The sequence below is a fragment of the Danio rerio genome, chromosome 12 (assembly GCF_049306965.1).
Source record: "Danio rerio strain Tuebingen ecotype United States chromosome 12, GRCz12tu, whole genome shotgun sequence".
Lineage (NCBI taxonomy): Eukaryota > Metazoa > Chordata > Actinopteri > Cypriniformes > Danionidae > Danio > Danio rerio.
The window spans coordinates 37,315,001-37,338,912 of NC_133187.1; the positions used below are offsets into that span (position 1 = coordinate 37,315,001).

Below are 23,912 nucleotides of genomic sequence, written 5' to 3' on the forward strand. Positions count from 1 at the left end.
TGACATCGTAACATGCATTCATTTTTACAGTTGCATCATCTCCTCATCTTTATCTGCCGCATGAATGCTAATGGGATGAATGTCTCTCTGGGTCTCCATGTCCTGCCAAATACATCTGAGGCTGTGAGACTGTGATGCAACTGATGGACAATTCTCCAAACTGCACCAAACATAAACATAAACTCACACAAGACTCTGGGACTAGGCCAGTTGTTTCTAAGCAAAGTCCATCTCTCTGCAATGCGTCAGGGAGGGCCTGATGTAATCAATAGCAGCACCAGTGATTCCAAATCGCACCCAATCACAAATTAAACAGGCAGCTGGACCACAGTGAGTGTCGCAGGAGTCTTGAGACACTTGTTGTAATCTAATCATCCTGGAACAATTAAGAAATGAGCCGGGGGGGGGGGAAATCATAATAATGCAAATATTTTTTCTTTCTCCATTATTTTTTAATTGTTTTATATAAATTTTATTCATGTTTATATTATTATAAATTATTTAATTTATGTTGTTTTGTTGATATTGGTTTTTAAATATAACTTAAATGTATGTTGGAGAAACAGGAATTGTTGTGGGTTGAGGGGGTTACTAAAAAAGAAAAGGTTAAAATCTAACAGTATTATATGTTTCATGTCTGACACTTGATAAAACACTTGATAAAATTTAATTAAATTAAATTAAATAATAAAAATAAATAAAATGACATAAACTAAAATGTTTTTATTTAATTTTATTATTTATAAACATAAAATAAGAATTTCCATTCTCTTTCTTTCTAAAAAATATGTTTTACTTAATTATAATAATTTATTTTTTATATATTTTGTTGCTGTTTTGTTTTTCAATAGAACGTAAATGAAAAACAGCGAAACAGGAAGTGTTGTAGGTTGGGAGAGTTACTAAAAAGTTTTTAAAAGTACCATGTTTCATGTCTGTTTAAAAATAAAATAAAATGCTTTCCTTCCTTACTTCCCTAAAATATTTTTTTACTTATTAATAATACTTATAATTTATTTATTTTTATATAAGTTTTGTAGTTTTTTTCATAGAACTTGTATATTGGTGAAAAAGGAATTGTTGTGGGTTGGAAGGGTGACTAAAACAGTAAAAGTTAAACTCTAACAGTACTATGTTTCATGTCTGTTAAAAAATACATAATAAAATAAAATAATATATTAAAAACAAAAAAATAAAAATAAATAAATTAAAAGTTAAATTAAAATAATAATAATAATAATAATAATAATAATAATAATAATAATAATAATGTAATAAAAATAAAAAATAAATAAAAAAATAAAATGAATTAAAATAGAAATTTAAAACAAAATAAAAAAAGAAATGAAATAAAAATACAATTTTAAAAATATAATAAATTAAAACTATACAATTACATTTTGATCTCTCTCAGACATTTCAGAAGACTAAGATTTCCCCTCATTTCTTTCTTTGTTTTTTCATTTATTTTATATAATTTTTGATGCTTAAGATTTTAAAAATTGAAAGTTAAAATGTAACAGTGCCATGTTTCATGTCTGTTAAAAAAAATAAAAATAAAAAAACATTTATAGCCTTCAACATATTAGAAGAAAAAAAACACGAAAAGTATACATATTTTTTTAAACAAAATAACTCTCCCAGAACAATTTGAGTACATCCCATTAAAACATCAGTTAAAACACATTAATTTGAGTACATCCCATTAAAAACAGTTAAAACATGTCTCAGACAGCTCTGCCTCCTGAAATGATTTTCAAGTGATTTTACAAACGTTCAGAGGAAATGTTACGGCGCCCTGCAGGGAAATTCCAATGATTTTCTGAAAGGATGCAGAGGCCTTTGGATGAGCTCTAAAATTAAACCAGCCTCAATACACAGATTTCTGAAACGATACACTCAACTAATTACAAACTGACAAAAAATATGATTTGAATGTAAACGCTGCTTCAAAAATGGATGCAAAAGTGACAGAACTCTGGCCAAAGAAAATGTGCAAGGCAAAAAAAAAAAAAAAAAAAGAAAGAAGAGTTTTTAGACTGGTGGTGAATGGCTGCATTTAAAGAGTTGATGGAGCATTGAAAGAGCAATCAGATGAAGGGTTTTTTAGAGCGGCTGGCTGGACTGAACTCATGCAGACACAGAGAAACAGCTGCACTCACATCATAAGCTCCGGCCTTGATCTGCTGGTATAACTTGTGCTGATCTTCATCCCAAAATGGAGGGTAGCCCACTAGCAGAATGTACAAGATTACACCTGCCAAAGAAAAACAAAAAGGAAAAATTAGAGACATACTACTATTATTACTATTATTACATACAAAGTTTCTGTGGCAAAATTGTAAAAGAAATGAAGCTCTGAATTTAGCTAATGCCTTTATAGGGTTAAATTCTCAATTCTGATTGGCTGCATTGCAAAAAAAAATAAATAAAAATAAAAATTTCTTTTTTTGGTTAGAGTTCTCACCTCATTTCTAATCAAATTATCCAAGACAATCATAAAGCAATATTGTATTTAAGTTATTTACAGAAATAATAAATCAAAATCAAGGCCCAATCCCAATTCTTTCCTAGCCTTAGTTTTGTGCATTCACGTGAAGTGTTACGGTTGTTCCAATTCTCTTTAGCTTGAAAGTGTACAGCTAAGGGCAAAGAGCTAGATAGCCATTGAAATTGAAAATTTTCCGGACCATACTCAAAAACAAGGGGTACGAAAATTTCCCAGAATACACCATCTTCAACGGCAGGATGGCTGCACACGAAAGTGAGGAGATGCAAAAATTTGTATTTTTTGTCATTATTATGAATTTTTACAAAAAAACAGGAACATGTTTTAATATATTCAGTGTTCGTGCTTTACCACCATGCTTTAAAAAAATACTAAAATGAAAACTGCTAAATTTCGCAATCTATAATCCATAATAATAACTCCTGTATAGCAGTCCCACATCATTCTGTCACTCGATGACACTCAAATAATCTGTCAGAAAAGTCTAGTGGCTGGGAATGAGCTGTTTACAGTGTCTGCTATAATGTTAATGTTGTTTTCGTGTGTTTACATAGATGAATATGGCCAATGTGTAAATCCATAGTACAGTTACGATCTTATTGCCACATTATATCGTTATGATAACATGCTATCGTTGACTATGTGATTCCCTGAAGATAAAAACCCAAAAAAATAACGCAACAGGAATAACTGAGCATACATGGTCGTCTATCTCATATGAAGCAAGAGCTCATGATGACATTTGATGACGTGTGCAGGTGTTGTAGTGCTGTTCCATTTTAAATTTTGAAGCCTTTTCCCTTCACACTCTGTTTTAAGGGCCATGGGGATGGTGTTGGGGTACACAAATAGGGTTAAGGATGGGGCCTAAGTGTCTTTTTCTGAAAACAAGCAAAATAATCTGCCAGATAAATCCTCAATTCTGATTATCTGCACTAAGAAAAAAACCCCCGACTTGGTTAGAATTTATTGGTTAGAATATTGTTTTCAGAAAAAAATGAGTTTAAATGAAGCATCTTTTCCTTAAAACAAGCAAAATAATCAGCCAGGCAAATACTCAATTCTAATTGGCTGCACTGCAAAAACAAAAACAAAAAAGAAAAGAAAAAAGCGGCGGCTTATCCTGGTTAAAATTGGTCTCAATTCTAGTCCAAATGTCTAAACATTCTTAAATCAAGAAGCATTATCTATTTTCTAAGTATAAAAGTAGTAAGTGGATTAAACCCTATAAAATATTGTTTTGTTTTCAGAAATAAGTAAAAATAATCTGCCAATATTTGGAAAAATAATAAATAAATTAGAATGCTAGTGGATGTATATTATTAAAATGACCATTATGAAAATCTTTATTGCAATGACAATTATACACGATTTTACTTGCAAAGTAAATAAGAGAAAACCAAGAAAGAAACAAACAACAGCATCACATTGTAAAATACCTTGTTCTGATTGGCACATTCTGAGTGTTGTTAGAGTTGTTATAAGCTACTCTAAAACTTATGATTGGTAGCATGTAAATGTTACATTTTTTATTTGATATGTAAATACACTAAAACCTGTAAAATATCTAGCATGGCTTAAAAAAACTGTAAAATTAAGAAAACTGTAAAAATTGTGAAATACTTTTGATATTCTCAATTAAATGCACCCTTGGTAATAAGACTTTTCTTAGTAAGAAAACTTTTACAACAATCTGAAATTAAATATTTGACAAAATGCTTGCTTACAAATACTGTCATAAAAATGAAAAAATGTTAATTTTAGACAAGTTTGATGACCAAAAAAAACAAACAAACAAGAGTTTAATACACTGAAGTGACTATAAAATCTGCAACCAGAAAAAAAAAAAAAAAAACTTGAATTAAATTTGCTGAAAATACTTGACTGTCATAATAAAAAAAAATGACATACTGCATGTTTAAATGTTAACTGTCATATAATTGTTAACTCTTTAATCTCATATACACTGATTAGCAGTTAATCACTGGTCAAACTACAAAAACAAAAGCATAGTTTGTTTACATTCGTCCCAATTTTTCAACAGACATCCCCATTTTAAGCCGTCTATTATTTGCTTCAATAAAAGCATGCGCAGCAAAATACGGATTTAACAAACACGTCTAGAGTGCATTTGCACAATATTTTCTGCTGAGTTCAGCATGAAGGACAAGCAGTAAAAATAGGCTCGGCGCCGAAACTCCACTTGCTTTGCTACGTAACACTGCACTGCGTACTAGTGTGAAAACTGCAACCTGTTAATGCAAGAAGCAAAATGAATATGCAAGAGGTGATGATTAAGGACCCTGTTGAAACTCACCACAGGCCCAGATGTCCACAGGTTTGCCGTAGGGATCCTTCCTCAACACCTCTGGAGACAGATAACCAGGTGTCCCAGCAAAACCTGCCAAAAAAAAAAAAAAAAAAAAAAAATTTTCAGTTAGGTTTTGCACTCTGAGAGTAAGATAAAGTAGATGTAAATCACAGACTCCTGTAGGCAATGAAGAAAAGCTGATTAATATTCACTGAATTGCTAATAATTCACATGTGTGAGTGAGGATAGTTTGATCGATGAATACTGCTATACGCCAGGACCATTCAGAGCCAAAATAGTACAACACTGTGGTAGGGGCTTGAAATCCGCTTGTTAAGTGGTGACACGTTTGTGACGTATGTATACTGTTTCCTGGTCCAAGCCACCATTCATTTGAGTGGAGAAATCATTTGTTTATGATCACGTTTTATTCCTATCACACATTAAAATTAATTTTATATAAAATCGTAGTGTACAAAACAATCTCTCTCTAAAAAAATGTATCACTTTCTGGCCATCGGATATTAGGCATGGACATATATACTGCGATCGTGATTTTCGAAAGCATTAAATCGCTCAGTAAATGTTTATTATTACCATTTCATGAGTCTTCCCATTAACACTTAATAGGCACTTTTTAACATGAGAACTTCACCAAGGCATTCATTTGAACCGTTTTCAGTAAACTGAAGTTTACTTCAGTTAAGTAACTGAAACTGCAATTCATGGAAATTCCGCTAGTCCCGGCTCCATAATAGAGCAGATTTCTACTGGGCCCAATGTTAAAATGGCCAACTTTACAGCAGCAAAAAGCTGTTTACAGCCTGGTGCAACGATTGATTTGAGCATATAGCTAATATTACCCTTCATGACAACTGTGAGGGGGTGAATTTTTTTTTTATAACTCATTAGTTTCGTTTATATTAATTTATATTAAGTCTGCATAATTCAGGGCATGGCCACTTGAGTGACAGCAAGGTCTCGCTGGTCACGGTCATGTCACCTTAGCTGATCCCAGCTAATTTGCAGCTGAACTCGGCATATACTGTACATCGTATTTTTGTTTGGTTTTATGTAGCTTTACACAGTCAACTGCCTTTTGGAATTATTTTTTACAGTTATCAGATGATTTGGCATGCGGTGTGCACTTAATTGCGCTCACAAACCATTCAAGTGGCCTTAATTTCCCATGTAAGTGAAATTATGTACTTATATACCATCTCTATAAATTTGTTTTATTTAAGATCATTTATTATTTATGTTTTCCTTTAGACCTGTAAAGCACTCCAGAATCTGACAGATTGATTAGCTTGATTAGTAATTGATTAGTAAAACTTTGTCATACAGTGTTATGCCTAGACTGTTGCTAACATTTAAAATCTACAAAAAACAACAACAAAAAAAACAGATTGGTGTCAATTCTAAATTTTCACTGTTGTGTCCAGTCAAACATGCGAAACTTAATTCTAAAACCTCACAAGAAGCGTCAAATGTAAATATGCCCATATTCAGCAATGCTTTGGCCATTCTAATAGTTCTAGTTCTACAAACAATTATTCCACTCAGCAGCGTTCCTCTTACTAAATACAGTTGACTTACTACAGTCCAAACATGTTTAAAGCTAAATAAAAGGTTGCGGATGCTTGACTGGCATAAACAGCAGCCACCAGCAGGGGGCCACAAGACCCGAGAGAATCCTGCCTGATCATTTCATCCAGTGAAGACCGCCGTGAAGGAACACTTTCAGAGCTAAAGGGCTTTCACAGACAGACAGACAGGGATGATGTGTGAAAGCCAAACATGAAATGGGCTGCGATTGGCATTTAGCACGGCCAGAGAATAAGCCTTTATGGTTATTCCAATCCATTTCAGAGCAGAGGTAATGGAGCGGGAAATGTCAAACATCTTTTTGAGATAAGATTAACATTATAAGGAGTTATGTCATGAAAAAAATCCTTACAAGTATAGTAGATGATGATCAAATTTAAAGCAACAATAGTAAAAACAAGCATAATTGTATTAATAAATTGGCTGAATAGTATCTTAAAGCATTACTTTAGTTCTAAAGTGGGTTAATCAGTAAACAATTTAATGTCATAATTGATCTATACTAACGATTTGTTGAACACGTGGACGTGTATACAGATGTGCAAAAGTCTGAATCTACATTTGCTTACAGACAGTTTGAGCTGCTTATAAGAATTATGGGAGACGTTGACCCGACAATATTTAATTGGATGAACATTTTTTAGGTTTATGCCCTATCCAGAATATAAAAATACATGTAAACACATTTAGATCATTTACTTTAATCATTACTATTGGACTGTGAAGAGACTTTCAACCAGCACAACAGAAAAGGTTTCTAAAGACAATCCCCTTCTGCACCTTTAAGTGATCATAACAATACTGTGCAGTACAGCAATTAATCTAAACACTAAAATCAGATTAAACACTAAATCTGTTTCATAACTATTTAAGACAACCTCTTTTTCTACAAGCGCAGATTTCAATGTACCACTGTGATTGCACTCGTCAAAAGTAGATATACGCAAACTGCAGTCATTTAGGAATAGGTTTTATTCTACTAAAGTCCTCCTGAGTGCCAGTTTGAGATGTAGAAGAAGAGCTGAAGTGAGAGTTATTTACCAAACCAGGCCTGCTGATCTCCCTGCACCTCGATGGCAAGCCCGAAATCAGCCAGTTTCACTGCAGCTCCTTTCATCTTACTGGCCAACAGCAAGTTCTCAGGCTGTGGAGGAAAGCAGAGGAGGCTTTTAACTCACTAAACACCCACAAACATTTCAAAAACACACCAAAGAGAGGTTAAAAAGATCCTTTACGGTTGACAGTTCCCAGCGTTTGAGGCCTAAAGCTAATTTCAATGGGAGCAATTTGCAGCAAAGCAACCAGGCATTTTCAATAGATTGTAGGTATCAAGGCTGATTTATACTTCTGCGTCAAATGCACACATCTGGTCCAGCGCAGCCTTTGCTAAGTTGCATAGCCCTTGCTGTGGCTTTAACTACGTGACGCAACGATCCATAGCGCAAACTCTTTGACTGGTCAGCTTGGTAGCTGTGACGATGGAGCGAGTGTTTACAAGAGCTGAGTCAAGTGAAGGAGCTCCACACGGAAACTTTTGTTTTGTGTTTACCTGATATAAGTTGTTGCACGTCCGCCGGCTCTCGCCTCTTAATGAGTGAGTTTTGGCTACTTGTACTTTAAGGTAGTGTTCAGAAAAAACAAAACACCCGTGAAGAAACTCGACACAGAGGAAAATAAACACCTACTGCCAGCTAGCGTTTGAAAGTATTATTGCAGAACAACACAAACAGCATGCAAAGTATAAATGCAGGACTACGCACAAGGCGCTGGCACTGTGGGTCTCACGATCACTCAACGCAGAAGTATAAACCAGCCTTAAAAAGACCCTCTTACAAAGCTGAGAGATTTAAATGTATGCAAAAGCGTTGCTTTGTACTCATCTACTTTAAAGTCTGCATGAACCAGAAACTCAACCATTTTTTTTAGTATTGTGATGCAGTTTCTAGAGAAACAAAATATGAAATGAGAAAAAAAAGTGGGCGTGGCTTGTTTTTTCTACTGCAAGCTGATTGGATGTAGAAAAGTAGGCTTTTCATTCTAAAAGATTAGGAAAGGGGTTTTGGGAGAGTTATTATAACCTAACAGACACCTCCTCCATTTCTGTTTGCAAACACCTCAGACAGATGTAATCTGAGAATTTAGCTGAAAAACAAACAGGAAGTGCATTTTCAGATTTTAATGTTAGCTTGCATGAGCAAACTTTTTTTTTTTTTAATGACAGCACAGATGAATTGTTCACCACAAAATTAGCAATGTGAGCAAACAAAATCATACCAAAACCATTACTTTTTATTTCATTTTTTACTTTAAAGTCAGTGAGAAATCTAAATTTACAATGTTTATTTTGTAAGCACACTTTGTTATTCTTCAGGTGAACAATAATCTGTGTAGGTTAATCAAGAGAGAAAAACAGCTTGTTTTGATAATCTTTAATAAAAATTTTTTCCTCTTTGTAGTAGCGGTCCAAAAAAATTGCCTGTAATTTTCGCATGTTAAAAAATAGATTCAACCTTACATTGTGTCAATCGTATTGACATACTGCCCCCGAAACTTTCTCAGTCCTAAAACTTTTTTGCCGAGAGTTTTGCCGGGTTTGTTTTTTCTGCTCTCCGCATCCAAAAAAAGGCTTTGGAGTGTTTTGACTGTTCAGAGCCAACGTGCAAGCAGAAAAACTAAATACAGTGTGCCGTCATTTGAGCTCAAGATAACTTTGATAAAAAGTGCATAAAATAAAGAAAGAAGGTGGCGGACAGCTGAGAACCCCTATATGCTAGATTCAGTGACTGGCGCACCGCTCCCCTGCTGATAATTGGTGTGTGTGTCCGTACATTTGATGAACTGCTCATAGACAATTTAACAGAAAGCATGGTCCACTTTCGGTCCATTGCTTCGACACATCAATATAGCCACCATATATTATAATGTCTATAGGTACTGAAACTCTGTTCAGAATTTGTTTAAGTACCTAAATGTGAAGTATAACAAGCAATATATCAAAATTCCACTGATTTCCTGAAATAAACTTTGCATTTCAAGATAATCGTAGTGCAGCTCTTTAATAATGAGCAGAACTCTCCTTTCTCTCTATGTAGGCTACTATTAAATAAACACAATATGTAGCATGTTCCTCTTTCTTTTTCTACTTTAGCGAAGAGAGAGAACAAAGCATCACTTTTTAAACTGGCTCCGAAATGTTTAGCATATTTTCGATATGGATTAATAAATACACATCGGACTAAATGTGCAAGGTTTGTGCCAATTTTTTCCTATACGAATACAAAAAAAAAATGCATATGAAAATTTTGGACATCAGTGTGCAAAGACATTTACCATTAGTTTTCTATGAAGGAATGACTCGCAAAAAAGCAGCCCGCCTGCTACTCAATATTCTGTTTCAGTACATTAACATACTGAAATAAAAGTCTCAGCAACTTCCGGTTCACATCAGGACTTTAAGAACTGGTAATATTTGCAAGAATGACCTTCAAAACTGTACAAGTCATAAAATCTCAAGGTGGTTTTAATTGAAATTTCTTTTAATTCAAGTAAAATATGACAGACAGAAATTCCCTGGTATCATTAGGGCATGTTGTAAACCACCAATATGCAACACTGTCAGTGAGAAAACCTTTTAGAGACAACTAAGAGACAACAGCAGCAGATGTGCATATGATCAGGTGTTTTTACTACACCAGCCAAACCTGCTTAGTAGAATAACACCAATTTTGATGAGATCTTCACAAGCAATCAAGTTTATACAAGGCTTACAGGTTAAGCACATCTGAATTGCGTTTGCTTTACTACCACGTTTACACCGAGCAAACATTTAAGTGCATTTTCTGTGGTTTTGTCAGAGCTCCAAATACGATAGCAAACAGAGATGTGCATTTATATCCAGCAGCTTCAAGTACACACCCTTAGTGAAGAGGCCTAGAAAGATATATTTGGCACTAGGGTTGTAACAATATACCGGTGTGACGGTCTACCACGATTTGAACGTGCACGATTATCATACCATGAACAATGCATATCAACGGTTTTAACCCTTAAAGACCGAGACAGCCGCCCGCGGCTAAAAATAAGTATTGCTCTTAAATGTTTAATAACTTTTGATCCGCTGATCCGATTCATACAATTCAAAGATTGGCATGAAGAAGACCAGAAGTCCAGTATCTGTATCACATAACATTCGCGGACTTTCAGAGGCTCCGGAATCAGTGCGGTTACGTCATCAAGATTTGACAACGCTGATTTGACAACGAAACGCTCGTCACTGTGTCTCCGGACAAACCAGACATGATACATTGATGCATTGTCCCTCCTCCATGCCCAGATTGGTTCAAACTCGCTATATCACAACCAATAAGCATAGGTTTCGCTTTTGTTTGTGGACCAACACTGAGCTTTTTGAACAAAACGGAATAATTCTCATACTAAGTACTTTTGCATGCACAGCAGCACAGAAACATGACAAAACAGTGACACAGCAAAGACGAACTGCTGCTCTTGCTGTTTTCAAAAGACGCAAATGAAGGTGCAGCTGTTTGTCTGCATTGCAGACAACCATATCCAAATCCATATCCACAGACAACCATATCCATGCTGGCACATAAAACCTAAAGATGTTCCATATTGAATCTAGTTTCGTTACGTAACTATTTATAGGATAGTAAATATTTATATATATTTTTTTACTGAGGATTTGCACCATATTTATTTGGACTTTATTTGGACTTTGACACATTATTTATTATTTTCTTATTTTTTTATTTGTTCTTTGTAAGCGGTGTTGTTTATAGTAACTAAAATATATATTATTTGGAAAAAGTCAAATTTGCTTCACTGTTCTATTATTTTGTAACATTTGTAACATACCGTATACCACGAAACCGTCAAACCGTGGTATTGTTTAAGACGATTATCATACCGTAAAAAATTCATACCGTTACAACCCTATTTGGCACAATGGCAGACTTTAACGCTAAAATATAGGCTGGTAAAGTCGATTTCCTCTCACTTTCCTCAATGCACAACTCAACAGGCTTGAATTATTAGCTGCCGCACATTTATCTTCTAGTTTTACATGCAAGCGCAGAATTTAAATGCATCAGTTATGAGGATGCAGGGAAATTTATGCCCATAGGTGTGAATATCGCGCTCTCCCTCATTAAACGCACGGACTGCAAATGAGGAATGGAGAGACTGGCGCTGCCCCCTCCCGAATCCCTCTGTCTCTCAGGCAGTACCAGCAACAGTTGGCGTATCACGTTCTTCTCTATGGCAACCAGCCTGGGCACATCACTACTGTTTAGCATTGGGCTCACATACACATGGGGGAGGGCAGTGTATGTGACTAATGCACAATAGGAGGACATGATAAAACTGTGTGCATCGGTGTCTGCATTATCAATGACACTGGCGCTGTTGAGAGAACACATGCACTCGTGACATATATACAACACATGCATTGCAATGGAAATATATTGAAAACTAAGTAGTGTGGTTCAGGAAAAAAATATAGATATATATTATGCTATATTAAAAATTCTTTTTCTCTCAAGACATACATTGTAGTCTTTTGCAATAATGATGCCATGACCCGGATGGGAGTGAGGTTTAGGGGTGTGCAAAACTCACTGGTGGCCTCTTTGATTGTACTCCCCCAGATCAAAGCAGGATTTCATACAGGTTCAAACTGGCAATGTGCTTAAGAGAGTCCAATTGGAGCGCTCAACTGCGGCCTTGCAAACTAATGAATTAAAATCCTTGTTAATGTGCATGCCTCCCATACCAAAGAGGACAGATTGAATATGAATCAAAGCAGTCTGAGTTAGGGATGCTCCAATCAATTGACAAAAAATAGAATCGGCCGATAATCACCTTAGATGACTCGATCAGTACTCGCCAATCTCAAAAACCGATCGCAGGTGTTTGTTTATGAGTTTACAAGCACAGGAAGTAGGGACGTTACATTTTGTTTGCAAATGAAAATTGGGTTGACATCAGAACTCAACATCACGCCTACATCAATGTCCAACTTCCAACCTAAAATCAACCAACTATCAACGACTAATTATGTTACAGCTTGATGTTGTGTGAACGTTACTATGACGTCAGATGTTGGATTGTGGTTTTTAAACCTGATGAACAAATGTCCGTATTTGACGTCAAAATTATGTTGATTTAAGATGTTGGCTCGACGCTGGTTTTTGGTCACTTTCTAAAGCAACCTAAAATCAACGTCATTTGGTGTTGTTATTGGATATCAAAATAACATGGTCCTTAGACGCTGGTTAAACAATGAATTTTGTTCACCTGATGTCACAACCTAAAGCTAACCTAATATTAATGTCTTATGATGTTGTGTGCCTGCTGGGCAATAACTAAATGCACCACAGAATATTACGTTCACACACATCCACAAATTAGATGTAAACGCATAATACTGACAACTTTTGAGTACTACTGAAAGGTCTTTTTACTCATACTTTTGAGTAACATTTAAAGGTTCATGATACCCTTGAGTACTTTTTTTGAGGTTTTAACAGATTTGTGTTTGTTTGAGCATCAGTTAAGACAATGTTAGCACAATTTTGATAATTTTGATCTTTTGTCAGCTAATTTTAGTTTCCGGGTTTAAAATTATTTTTAGGGCGGGATCAAAATCGGCGACATAACAAAAAACTGCAAGTGCAAAGATGAAGCATTGGTTTTTCATTATTATTCATATTCTTATCCTATGAGAAGACCCGGCTTCTTAATTATTCATGACTGCACATGCTTTCCGAAGGCAAGGCAGACCTGCCAGTGCCAAGCTTTGAGACACGGACCCACAGCACACAGTATTTAGCTGTTCATGAAGGGTTGTATGTGTTTGTTTCCATGATGCACTGAGTTTGATGCAAGTTTTTTCCTGCGATGCTGTCAGGGCCGATACAGCAAAGCTGTTTGAGTGCAGCAAGCATTTTTGTTGTGAGAGCATTAAGAGAGTTGAAGAATGGTGGACGGTGTCTTTAATCAGGAGTTCATTCACATTTAGACACATCGCCGTGCTGCTGCGTTCGCCTAAATCCTCTAGATTACCAACAGGGCTAATGGTTAAAATAGACTGTATTTTAGACTGTATAGTCTGTATGTGAAATTACGAATAACAAATGTAGCAGGGTTTTTTTAACTTTGTAGACTATAAAATCATGCATCTCTTCAAGGTTTGTCTCTCATTTTGTGAGCTAACTGACAACAGTTGTTCGCTCCAGTCCTTTTCCGCTGCTAACCACACCCACTCCTGCATTATTCACGGAGCTCCACGCCCATTATGATACATCTTTTGAAAAAATTCTGAGGTAGACCTGAACCGAAAGTGGGGGGTGTCATGACCCTTTAAATCAAATACTTTTACTCTACTCGTGCTACATTTTTAGGCAAGTAATGGTACTTTTACTCAAGTATGATTTCTCAGGACTTTTTTTACCACTGCCTTATAATAATTACTTGAACATGTTAGTAGTAAGGAAACTATTAAAACTAGAATATGCTTTATTCAAAATACAGCAGAGGCCAAAAATGCTTTTGTTCACATATATTTGTGTGAATGTACAGTGCAGGGCATCAACATGGAAACTCATCAAAGGATGCCCGATTGCTGTGTGTGGGGTTGTTTTGGGAACAAGCTTGTGCTCACCTTAAGGTCTCTGTGCACGATGTCATGCTGGTGAATATGATTGACACTCTCCAGGATCTGACTGATGCAATGGCTGAAAAACAAAACAATAAATCAATCAGTGGCAGAGAAAAATCTTAAAGATAAGTGAGCGGTGAGCTGAGGATAAATATCGATTTCTAACCTTTAAATGCAAATACTGGAAAGTCCATTTCATTTTTGGGTAAATAATAATAATATTAAAAACACAACACATTTGATTGTAAATACTGCCATTTATATAATAGTCCCCCAACATATTGGTTTGACAAATGATAACAAAAATGTATAATGCAAAGTGTTTCCTGAGATCGTTTAAGTATGTCATTTAAATCTTAATTAAAATCAGCCCTTGAAATTGATTACAGTAAAGTTAAATCAACATGCTCTGCTGGACAATTCAATTAAGCAATTCAATTAAGCAGCATGACTGGATGATTGACGCTCCATATGCATACGCTTCTGCTGCTTTAGCAGACTGAACTGAGGTTAACTGTGAAGTGACTGAAGCACAAGGTGAGCTGAGCAGGGGATTGTGGGAAAGCTGGAGTGGGCATTACTTTCAGACAGGTACACAGACATGTGTTATCTCATCCCTCTTAAAGCTGTAATCCTATAAGAGAATGTTATAAAGGCCTAACCAGGACAGACGTGTGTGTGTGTGTGTGTGTGTGTGTGTGTGTGTGTGTGTGTGTGTGTGTGTGTGTGTGTGTGTGTGTGTGTGTGTGTGTGTTCACACTGTCACACTGCTGTATACAGTAGATACTTAAAGGGATGCCTCAGATAATTTATAAGTGGTTACAAACCTTTATGTTTGTTGAACATAAATGATATATTGAAAAAAGATGAAAACCTGTAACCCTTTACTTCTATAGTAGGAAAAACAAATACAATAGAAGTCAATGGTTACAGGTTTAAAACATTTTTTAAAAATATTTGCTTTCTTTTAAAAAAAAATAAATAAATAAACTCATAGTAAATTTCAATCACTTCAAATATCAAGGGTGAGAAAACATTGACAGAAATAATATTTTGGGTGAACTTTCCCATTAAAAGGAGAATTATGCATAGTTTTTCCTCATAATATAAATAAATACTAATGTATCACTACATACTGCATAGTGCTATAATGTCAGCTGATGAAAATGTTATTACTCGATTGAATGCACGTTATCAGTGGCTGATAGATTTGGGCCAGTAGGGGCCTTCTGCATCAAGTAGTAGTACTACTGCAGCTGAAGGTTGAGAATTATTTATATTATTTATTAAATTACCCATTAACTGTATTTTATAAATGTATACCCCAACCCTAAACCCGATCGTCACAGTAATGTAAAAACAGATCTGGAGTCTTCCATTAGTATAGCTGGTTAACCAAGAGAATTATTTATATTATTTATAAAAATTTCCCATTAATTGTATTTTATTAACATCTACCCCTACCTAAACCCTAATCCCAACCATCACAGTAATGTAAAAACAGATCTAGAGTTTTTTTCTATTAGTATAGCTGATTAACCAAGTGGATTCATGATAACAGCCTTCTGAGCCTACTAGTAGAAACAGAAGGCCCCTACTGGCCCATATCTATCAGCTGATAACCACTGATAGCACTCATTCAATTGGGTAATAACATTTAAAGCAAGTGATTAAAGTATAAAGAAACATAACACAATATAATGTATTACTACATTCCATTACAAAACAGTAACAGTAATGTGTTACTCCATAACATTGTAAGACTCTATATTAGATTAAATTACCTTAAGTGATATAAATGTAATATAAAACAGATATTCAAGTTTTACATATGAATTAATTGCTATATTACAACATTATACCTTATTATATTTCACATTATACAAATAAAATACAATATAAAAAAGAAAAAACATTAAAGTGTAATTATATTTATAATACATACTAATTTATTCCTACACTATATTACATATTAAATCACATTCCATTATATTAACTTGATATTTGCACACTTGTACTGTGTTCTGACATGTGATAGTTAAGATCAATCATTTCAAACATCAAGGATCAGAAAATGTTGACAGAATTGATATATTTGCGTGAACTATTCCTTTTTAAAGAGAATTATGAATATTTATAATATAATATAATATAATATAATATAATATAATATAATATAATATAATATAATATGATATAATATAATATAATATAAAAAGTAAGATAAGTATTATAAATACTAATATATCACTACATACTGCATAATGCTATTAAGTATAAAGAAACGTAATACAACAATGTATTACTGCATTCTATTGCAATACAGTAACAGGAATTTATTACTACAATACATTGTAATAAAAGACTCTATATTAGATTTAATTACTTTAAGTAATATAATAGAATATAAAACTGATATTCATGTTTTAAATATTCATTAATTACATTATATCTTATTATATTTCACAATATACAAATAAAATACCATATAAAAGTGAAAGACAATACCGTGTAATTATATTTATAATACATCCTAATTTATTCCTACACTACATGTTAAATCATATTCCATTATATTAGCTTGAGAAATGCACACTGTGATAGTTAATATCAATCACTTCAAACATCAGAAAATGTTAACAAAATGTATATTTTTGGGTAAACTATCACTTTTGAAGGTAAATTGTGAATAGTTTTTCCTCATCATGTAATATAATATAATATAATATAATATAATATAATATAATATAATATAATGTAATGTAATGTATCACTATACGTACATACTGCATAATGCTACAAAGTATAAGGCATAATACAATACAATGTATTACTACATTCCATTGTAATACAGTAATAGCAATTTATTACTACATTCCATTGTGATACAAGACTCTATATTAGATTAATTACTTTAAGTAACATAACATAACATAATAACATAACATAACAACATAATATGATGATATTCATGTTTTAAATATTCATTAATTACTACATTATATCTTATTATATTTTACATTTTACAAATAAAATACAATATAAAAGTGAAAACTTTAGTGTAGTGATATTTATATTACATACTAATTTATTCTTACACTATATTACATGTTAAATCACATTCCATTATATTAACTTGAGAATTGCACACTCGTACTGTGCTCTAACTAGGTGACAAGTTTCCAGTGACAAGCCACATGGAAGATATAGATTTTATTATCGCTTGCCACTTTATCATGCCTGGTTAGGATATGCCACAAGGAACAATTGAGCAAAAAAAAAAAAAAAAAAAACGACTACACTAGATAAGAAAGCAGAGTAGAAAAAGACTGCTGAGACTATATTAATGTTTCAGAAGGATGCAGAAGCTATTTGCCCAAATTTGGTTACATTTTAAGCTCAGCATTCCATTTTCAGGACAGCACAAATCCCAGCGGACACAAAAGACCTGTCTCTCTCTCTATATCTCTCTTTATCACACACACAAATAAGACAGCTGATCACTTTATAAAATGCTTTTCTCACCAATTCTCCCACTCGCCCTCTCTTTATCAGTCTAATATTAAAGTAAAGACGTTAAACTGGCATCATGTGACTAAATGCACCAATAACTCCCGAATGAGCATATTAAAACTCAGCTTATTGCTGGAGGGTGTTTGTGCTGAATGCCTGGGGCTTTAACTTGGAGTCAGGCTCCCTCAGAGACTCGCACACACTCACTGCTGGTTCCTGAACACACCCAGAGCTTCAGACTGACTTTTGGGAGCAGTGGCACCAGTGCCAGACAGTTCTACAGATGGTGGCACCACCACCCAATCTAGTGGCATTGCAAATCTATTATTAATATTATTAAACGTTTTATCTCTTAGAAATGCACATTTGTGAGTGGCTTGAGTTGAAAGCAGCAGGAGAGTGAATTGGGATTTGTACATTGGTTGATTATCATGCACATGAATAACAAACTTTATGATTACTACTGGTATGAAAAAAAATATTTAGTATAAACAAACAGATATGACTTGACTTTAAAAAACTGTAATTATATTACATTACACATTTAATGTATAAGACACTTAAGGCAATAGGGTTAACAATCATAGTTACCCCAAGTGTTGGGGAAAGTTATTTTTGAAAGTGATGCATTACAATATTGAGATACACCCCCCCCCCCCCCCCTCTCTCTTTCAGAACTTGTAGGTGTTTTTTCAACTTTTTTATAAAGAAGCTCTGCATTTAACAACCACCTGTATAACCTAGACCTTCATTTTCCTTTAAAAACGTAGGATAATATTATATTTTGAGAACTTTCTGAGCTCAGAGCTATACATGCTGTATATAGAGATTAAAGCATGTAAAGTAACAACGTTTTTTGAGATAAAAATTGCAATAAAGGCTAATAGTACTAATATGAAATAATTTATTAAGGCAAAAACTAATTTTAAACCTTTAAAATGTTTAATAACTAAATAAACTGTAGGGCAAAAAAAAATCCCAAAACCAAAATAATCTTTGAGCTTTATACACTGAATTAATTTCTTCACGTGGCCTTAACAAATGTGTAAATACTTTCCTAAGTAAGACAAAATCTTAATGTTAGACAGTGGCTGCACCTCCTCAACAATAAAAAAGCAATGACCTTTTTTTCAGTTTAGTCATATTAATTGTTTTACCTGGAGAGAGTGAACTGATGTCAATCATTGATGAAGGTGGGGTGCGGGTATAGTGCTTTACATCCAATTAATTTTTTTCATCTTTCTTGCAGTTTTACTAGCACATAATCTACACTTAACAATCCACCTCTTTTCTTCGATGAGTTTAAAATAACAAGAATCGATAGCAAAAAATGTAGACATCTAGCCTGCCATTGTTTCTGTTTCTGACTGTAGTGATGACGAGCGATTCGCCAATGAATCGTTTGTTTTAACTGCATCTTCAAAGTGAACTGGTAAACTGAAATTGTCATGAAACGGTTTGCGTCTTCAGTAATTACAGTACTAACATACCGGTTACCCCCTCTGACTCGAAATAAACCCATATCAGTTAGTAGAACAGTTACTCAGTTAGTAGACTCAGTTAAAAGAACAGTATACTGACTCATCTGCTGTGAAAAAAGAGACCTGATGATGAGTGCAAGCCGACTGTCTGTTGCCTCGCAGCTCTTTTATTGAGTGTGTGATTAAACCTGACTAAGGTCATTTTAATCTGCAATATACAGTTGAATTCAGAATTATTAATCCTCCTTTGAATCGTTTTTCTTTTTTAAATATTTCCCAAATTATGTTTGACAGAGTGAGGAAATGTTCACAGTATGTCTGATAATATTTTTTCTTCTGGAGAAAGTCTTATTTGTTTTATTTCGGCTAGAATAAAAGCAGTTTATTATTTTTTAAAACTCATTTTAGGGACAAAATTATTAGCCCCTTTAAGCTATATATTTTCGATAATCTACAGAACAATCATCATACAATAACTTGCCTAATTACCCTAACCTGCCTAGTTAACCTAATTAACCTAGTTAAGCCTTTAAATGTCACTTTAAGCTGTATAGAAGTGTCTTGAAAAATATCTAGTAAAATATTATTTACTGTCATCATGACAAAGATAAAAGAAATCAGTTATTAAAACTACAATGTTTAAAAATGTGTTGAAAAAAATCTCTTCATTAAACAGAAATTGAAAAAAAAACTGTGGGGCTAATAATTGAGGGGAGCTAATAATTCTGACTTCAACTGTATTTTTGTAAAAGTAAATTAAGCAAGGTTAAAAGTAACTTGTGCTACATTTTTTTTAAAAGTAACTTAAATAAAGTTACCTATTTTTAAAACTTATGTGTTATATTACTCGTGACTTTGGAAAAGTAATATTATTACGTAACGCACGTTACTTATGTTGTGTTACACCCAACACTGGTTATCCCCTTACTTCCCCATGTTAAATGAAGAATTGTAAATATTTTATGGATAAAGTTTCTAAATGCTTTGCAAATCAGAAAATGTTGCATTATTTCATGCATTGTTTTCATTATTTAAATATAGGCAACTGAAATCTAAAAACAAACTGATAGTTTAATATTAAAAAGCGAAACAAATAAATGTATCTTAGATGTTCTCTTTACATTAGACTGAAAAAAACACTATGGACATAAAAAATGCCAAAGTCTTAAAATCTAAAAGCTGCTTAAAGCAGTCATGAACTGCTAAATCAAAATTCCCATATTTCTTTGGCATACAAGAGGTCAGAATACAATTAAAACATCCAGTCTCAGAATTCAAAAAGTTACCGTTACTCTAAAAACAGCATGTATTGGCGGCAGTCTGACAAAATGACAGGATTTGTGATGATCTCTATGATGTAATCCGGTGGATTAGCCCCGCCTACACATTGATGCCTGCTACTACTTCACTCCAGCGGCAGTATCTTGCCTCAATACATTAAAGGTCCCAATGTATTATGAAAATTTGCGTTTAGAAGATATAAACATGTACGCTTAAAGTATGTCACTTCCACCTAAATGGATCAACAATTCTTTTCCTGACCTCATACTTCAGTTCTCATCAAATTTCTGACCAATCAAATGCTCTCTAGTATCAGACATGCACTGCCCCCTTAAAGACACTTCTCATTTGCTTTTCATATGATGTGCTTGAACTCAACCACTCTCATTGGAAGGTTTGTAATAACAAAAAAAGCTATTGGCCATTTTTTAAGTGAGAAGCTATTCTATATCCTGCCCTCTCTTTATTTTTCAGTTGAAACTACATTAGACATCAAAGAAAAAATGCACATTTCTAAGCACTTCAACAATTTTCCACATTTTGGCAATTTGACGTTCCTGTCAATGTTACTTTGGTAAAACCATGCTAATAGTTGGTGATTTGTGGAGCTGAAAACCTTCTAACATTATGGCTGTTGCACAATATACACAAAATGTCATTACTTTGCGTTTCATATTTGCTCTAGCTTAATTAACACTGTCTTTAGAACAGAGCTATTAAATGATCCCTTTAGCATGCCATTCAAACTAGTAGTGCTGTATCATTACACTTTTTGTGAGCTAGTCGATGTGTTGCACAACGTCATCGCCCATAAGTTCGGCAAATAGCTAATCTCATCCTAAACTTAGTCACTCTTAACAAAAAAAAAAAAAAGGTTGGAGCTCTACACATTATTTGAAAAGGTGTAATTTCTGCTACCTGTTTAGAAAGAACCTTTACAGTTCAGTGAAGATGATGCACTCGAAAGGAGAGGGCCAACAGAGGGCAAATGGATGCGTTTTTGTGTGCCACCTGTTGATTGCCAGTTCTACGACTCCACCGTCATTAAAGGCTCTCAGTTTTTCTGCACAAAAGGGATGGTCGTCCTCTTTCTGTGCTTTGAATCAGATGTGAGTGTGTATGTGTGTGTGTGTGTGTGTGTGTGTGTGACCTGCTCACTGCAGCACAGTAACCACAGCAACAGTAAATTGGAGAGCCCACCTTGCGTCAGCTTCACTGTAATACTCTCTGGCGACGATGTCCTCAAACAACTCCCCCCCAGTCACACTGCGGAAAGAGAAAGAGAGAAAAAACAGAGGAAAAAACACACGCATGAGAGTGTGCTGGGCTTTGGGCTAATTTGGTCAGCAGCAGGAGGCAGAGCCGACATTTTACATTTACGTAAACATGATCACAGTGTACGTGACACTGCAGTAAAACATGCGTAGCCCGATTATACTTGTACTATATTTTTGAGCTGTAATTCGAGATGGAGAGCTGCACTTAGGGATTTTATAATGTTAGACATAGTTTTCAAAACAATACATGGAATTTTACATGGTAGAGGTGGCTGTCACAGTTTTTATGTAGTAACTATTGTCGTAGTAGCCTGTGGTATTTTGACAAAAGTTGGTAAGTTTGAGCATCGTTTGAAATGCTAAAATAAACTATTTTAAAAAACTATGTGAAATATAAATGAAAAATGACTAAAACCAATGATTGCGTAATCTTGATAAAAATTAACATCTTTTTTTTATTCCAATAACAAATAAAAAAATTAAACAGCACTCGTCCAGCCTCTTAACCCTTCACCCTTATGTATTACTCCGCCCACATACAGCAACAAGCAAAGTACATTCCAAAGTTTTAAATATTCCTGCTGTTGGGCAACATATTGCACTTTTGAGAATTTTTTTAGTTGAGAATATAGTTGTTTAGATTGCAACTACGCAGTGCCTATTTTAGGAGAGTGCTTATTTTAAAATATTTATAATTTCAGAGATTCAGTGCATTGGAACCCAGCAGCCTGTCTGAGCAGCCCAAAGAAAGTGACGGTTGCCGTCCCGCCACAAGATGACGACAGAGACTGCATAAAAATACCTTAGAGGGAAAAAAATTCTTCATTTTCACAATGCAAGTTTCAAACTACAGCTGAACAAATCACTATAATTCAGTAAAGTGGCACTAAGTCGATCTCTCTCTTTCGTATTTTGTAGAGTTGTATTTATACCACAGAAACTGGCAGTGTTTGATTTGCTTTGGCTTTTTTGGGGTTAATTATTGTAATCTCCCAATTGCAACAGAGATGTACTGGGAAATCTCTGTAGATTGATGGCATTTCATGTTGTTAAGCCTTATAATCTTAAAATGTCAGAAAAAATGACCTGTTTTGTCATCACTTTAGACAGTACGCTAGAGAATCATTTGAACACTAGTTCTATAGTGACATTTGTAAACTGGCAATGGTTTCTGCTGTTCTGACGTCAGCTGTAGATGTGATTAAATGACAAAAGAAAGTAGTTCCTCGTACAAAAGGGTTATTGAGACTCTCCCTGTTTGATTCTCTTTTTTTATACATCTGATTATGCCGTTGAACTGTTGTATAAACGCAGTATCACACTCGTAGCAGTGCGATATGGCTGTATATCGCCACTGGGGGGGCCTGCGGGCGAGTCAACGCATGCCTCCCACTAGTGCAGATATACAGCCATATCGCACTGCTACGAGTGTGATATTGCTTATATATATATAAATATATATATATGTGTGTGTGTGTGTGTGTGTGTGTGTCACACACACACACACACACACACACACACACACACACACACACACACACACACACACACACACACACACACACACACACACACACACACACACACACACACACACACACACACACACACACAAAGTGTGTAGGGCAAGCTACTTAAAATGAGCCATTACCTACTCTACTTAAAATATAGCTTAACTACACTAAAAGCTACCCTTAGGGAAATTTAGCAAGCTACACTAAAAGCTACTTGAGAAAAGTACTTTAGCTACATCCAAGCTATTTTTGCATTTTTTTTTAAATGGAAGCAACTTAAATCCAAGTCAATCATTTCTTAGTGATCAATAAAACTGTCAAACATGAGGCAGAATCGTTCAGTTCAGTTATTTACTGCACATAATATGCTATATAGCATATAAAAGCATAAACAAAAATCAAACATTTAAAATACTATAGCAATTTATAGTAATTAAAAAATTTAGGAATAAGCTGTATATTTATATATTTACAACAGTTCATTAATATGTTACACTACATAATAGTAGTATCATTAGCAACTATCATGAACTAATAGTAATTACCACAGTATACTGTACTTAAGCCTTTACTACAGTAATATAAAGTAGTAAAATAATAATAATATATACAATATAATATATAATAAAAAACACAACAAACTAATTTGAGTATCCACTCCTGTGTAATTCAAAAACATTATAGTACTTACTATAAGTTAATAAAAGTATTTTGAGCACAGTATCAGAATTAACGTTACT

At 34.3% G+C, this 23,912-nt stretch overlaps 1 protein-coding gene across 24 annotated transcripts in view; it reads right to left on the minus strand.

Annotated features, from left to right (window-relative positions):
* camk2g1 (calcium/calmodulin-dependent protein kinase (CaM kinase) II gamma 1) overlaps positions 1-23,912 on the minus strand; it is a 159,824-nt gene that overhangs the window by 45,161 nt on the left and 90,751 nt on the right. For all 24 annotated transcript variants that reach the window (XM_005156371.6, XM_068224653.2, XM_005156366.6 and 21 more), the window contains 5 exon segments: positions 21,582-21,647; positions 14,110-14,182; positions 7,470-7,572; positions 4,827-4,910; positions 2,163-2,257 (listed from right to left, as the gene is read on the minus strand). In XM_005156371.6, the coding sequence (XP_005156428.1) occupies positions 2,163-2,257; positions 4,827-4,910; positions 7,470-7,572; positions 14,110-14,182; positions 21,582-21,647 (421 nt within the window).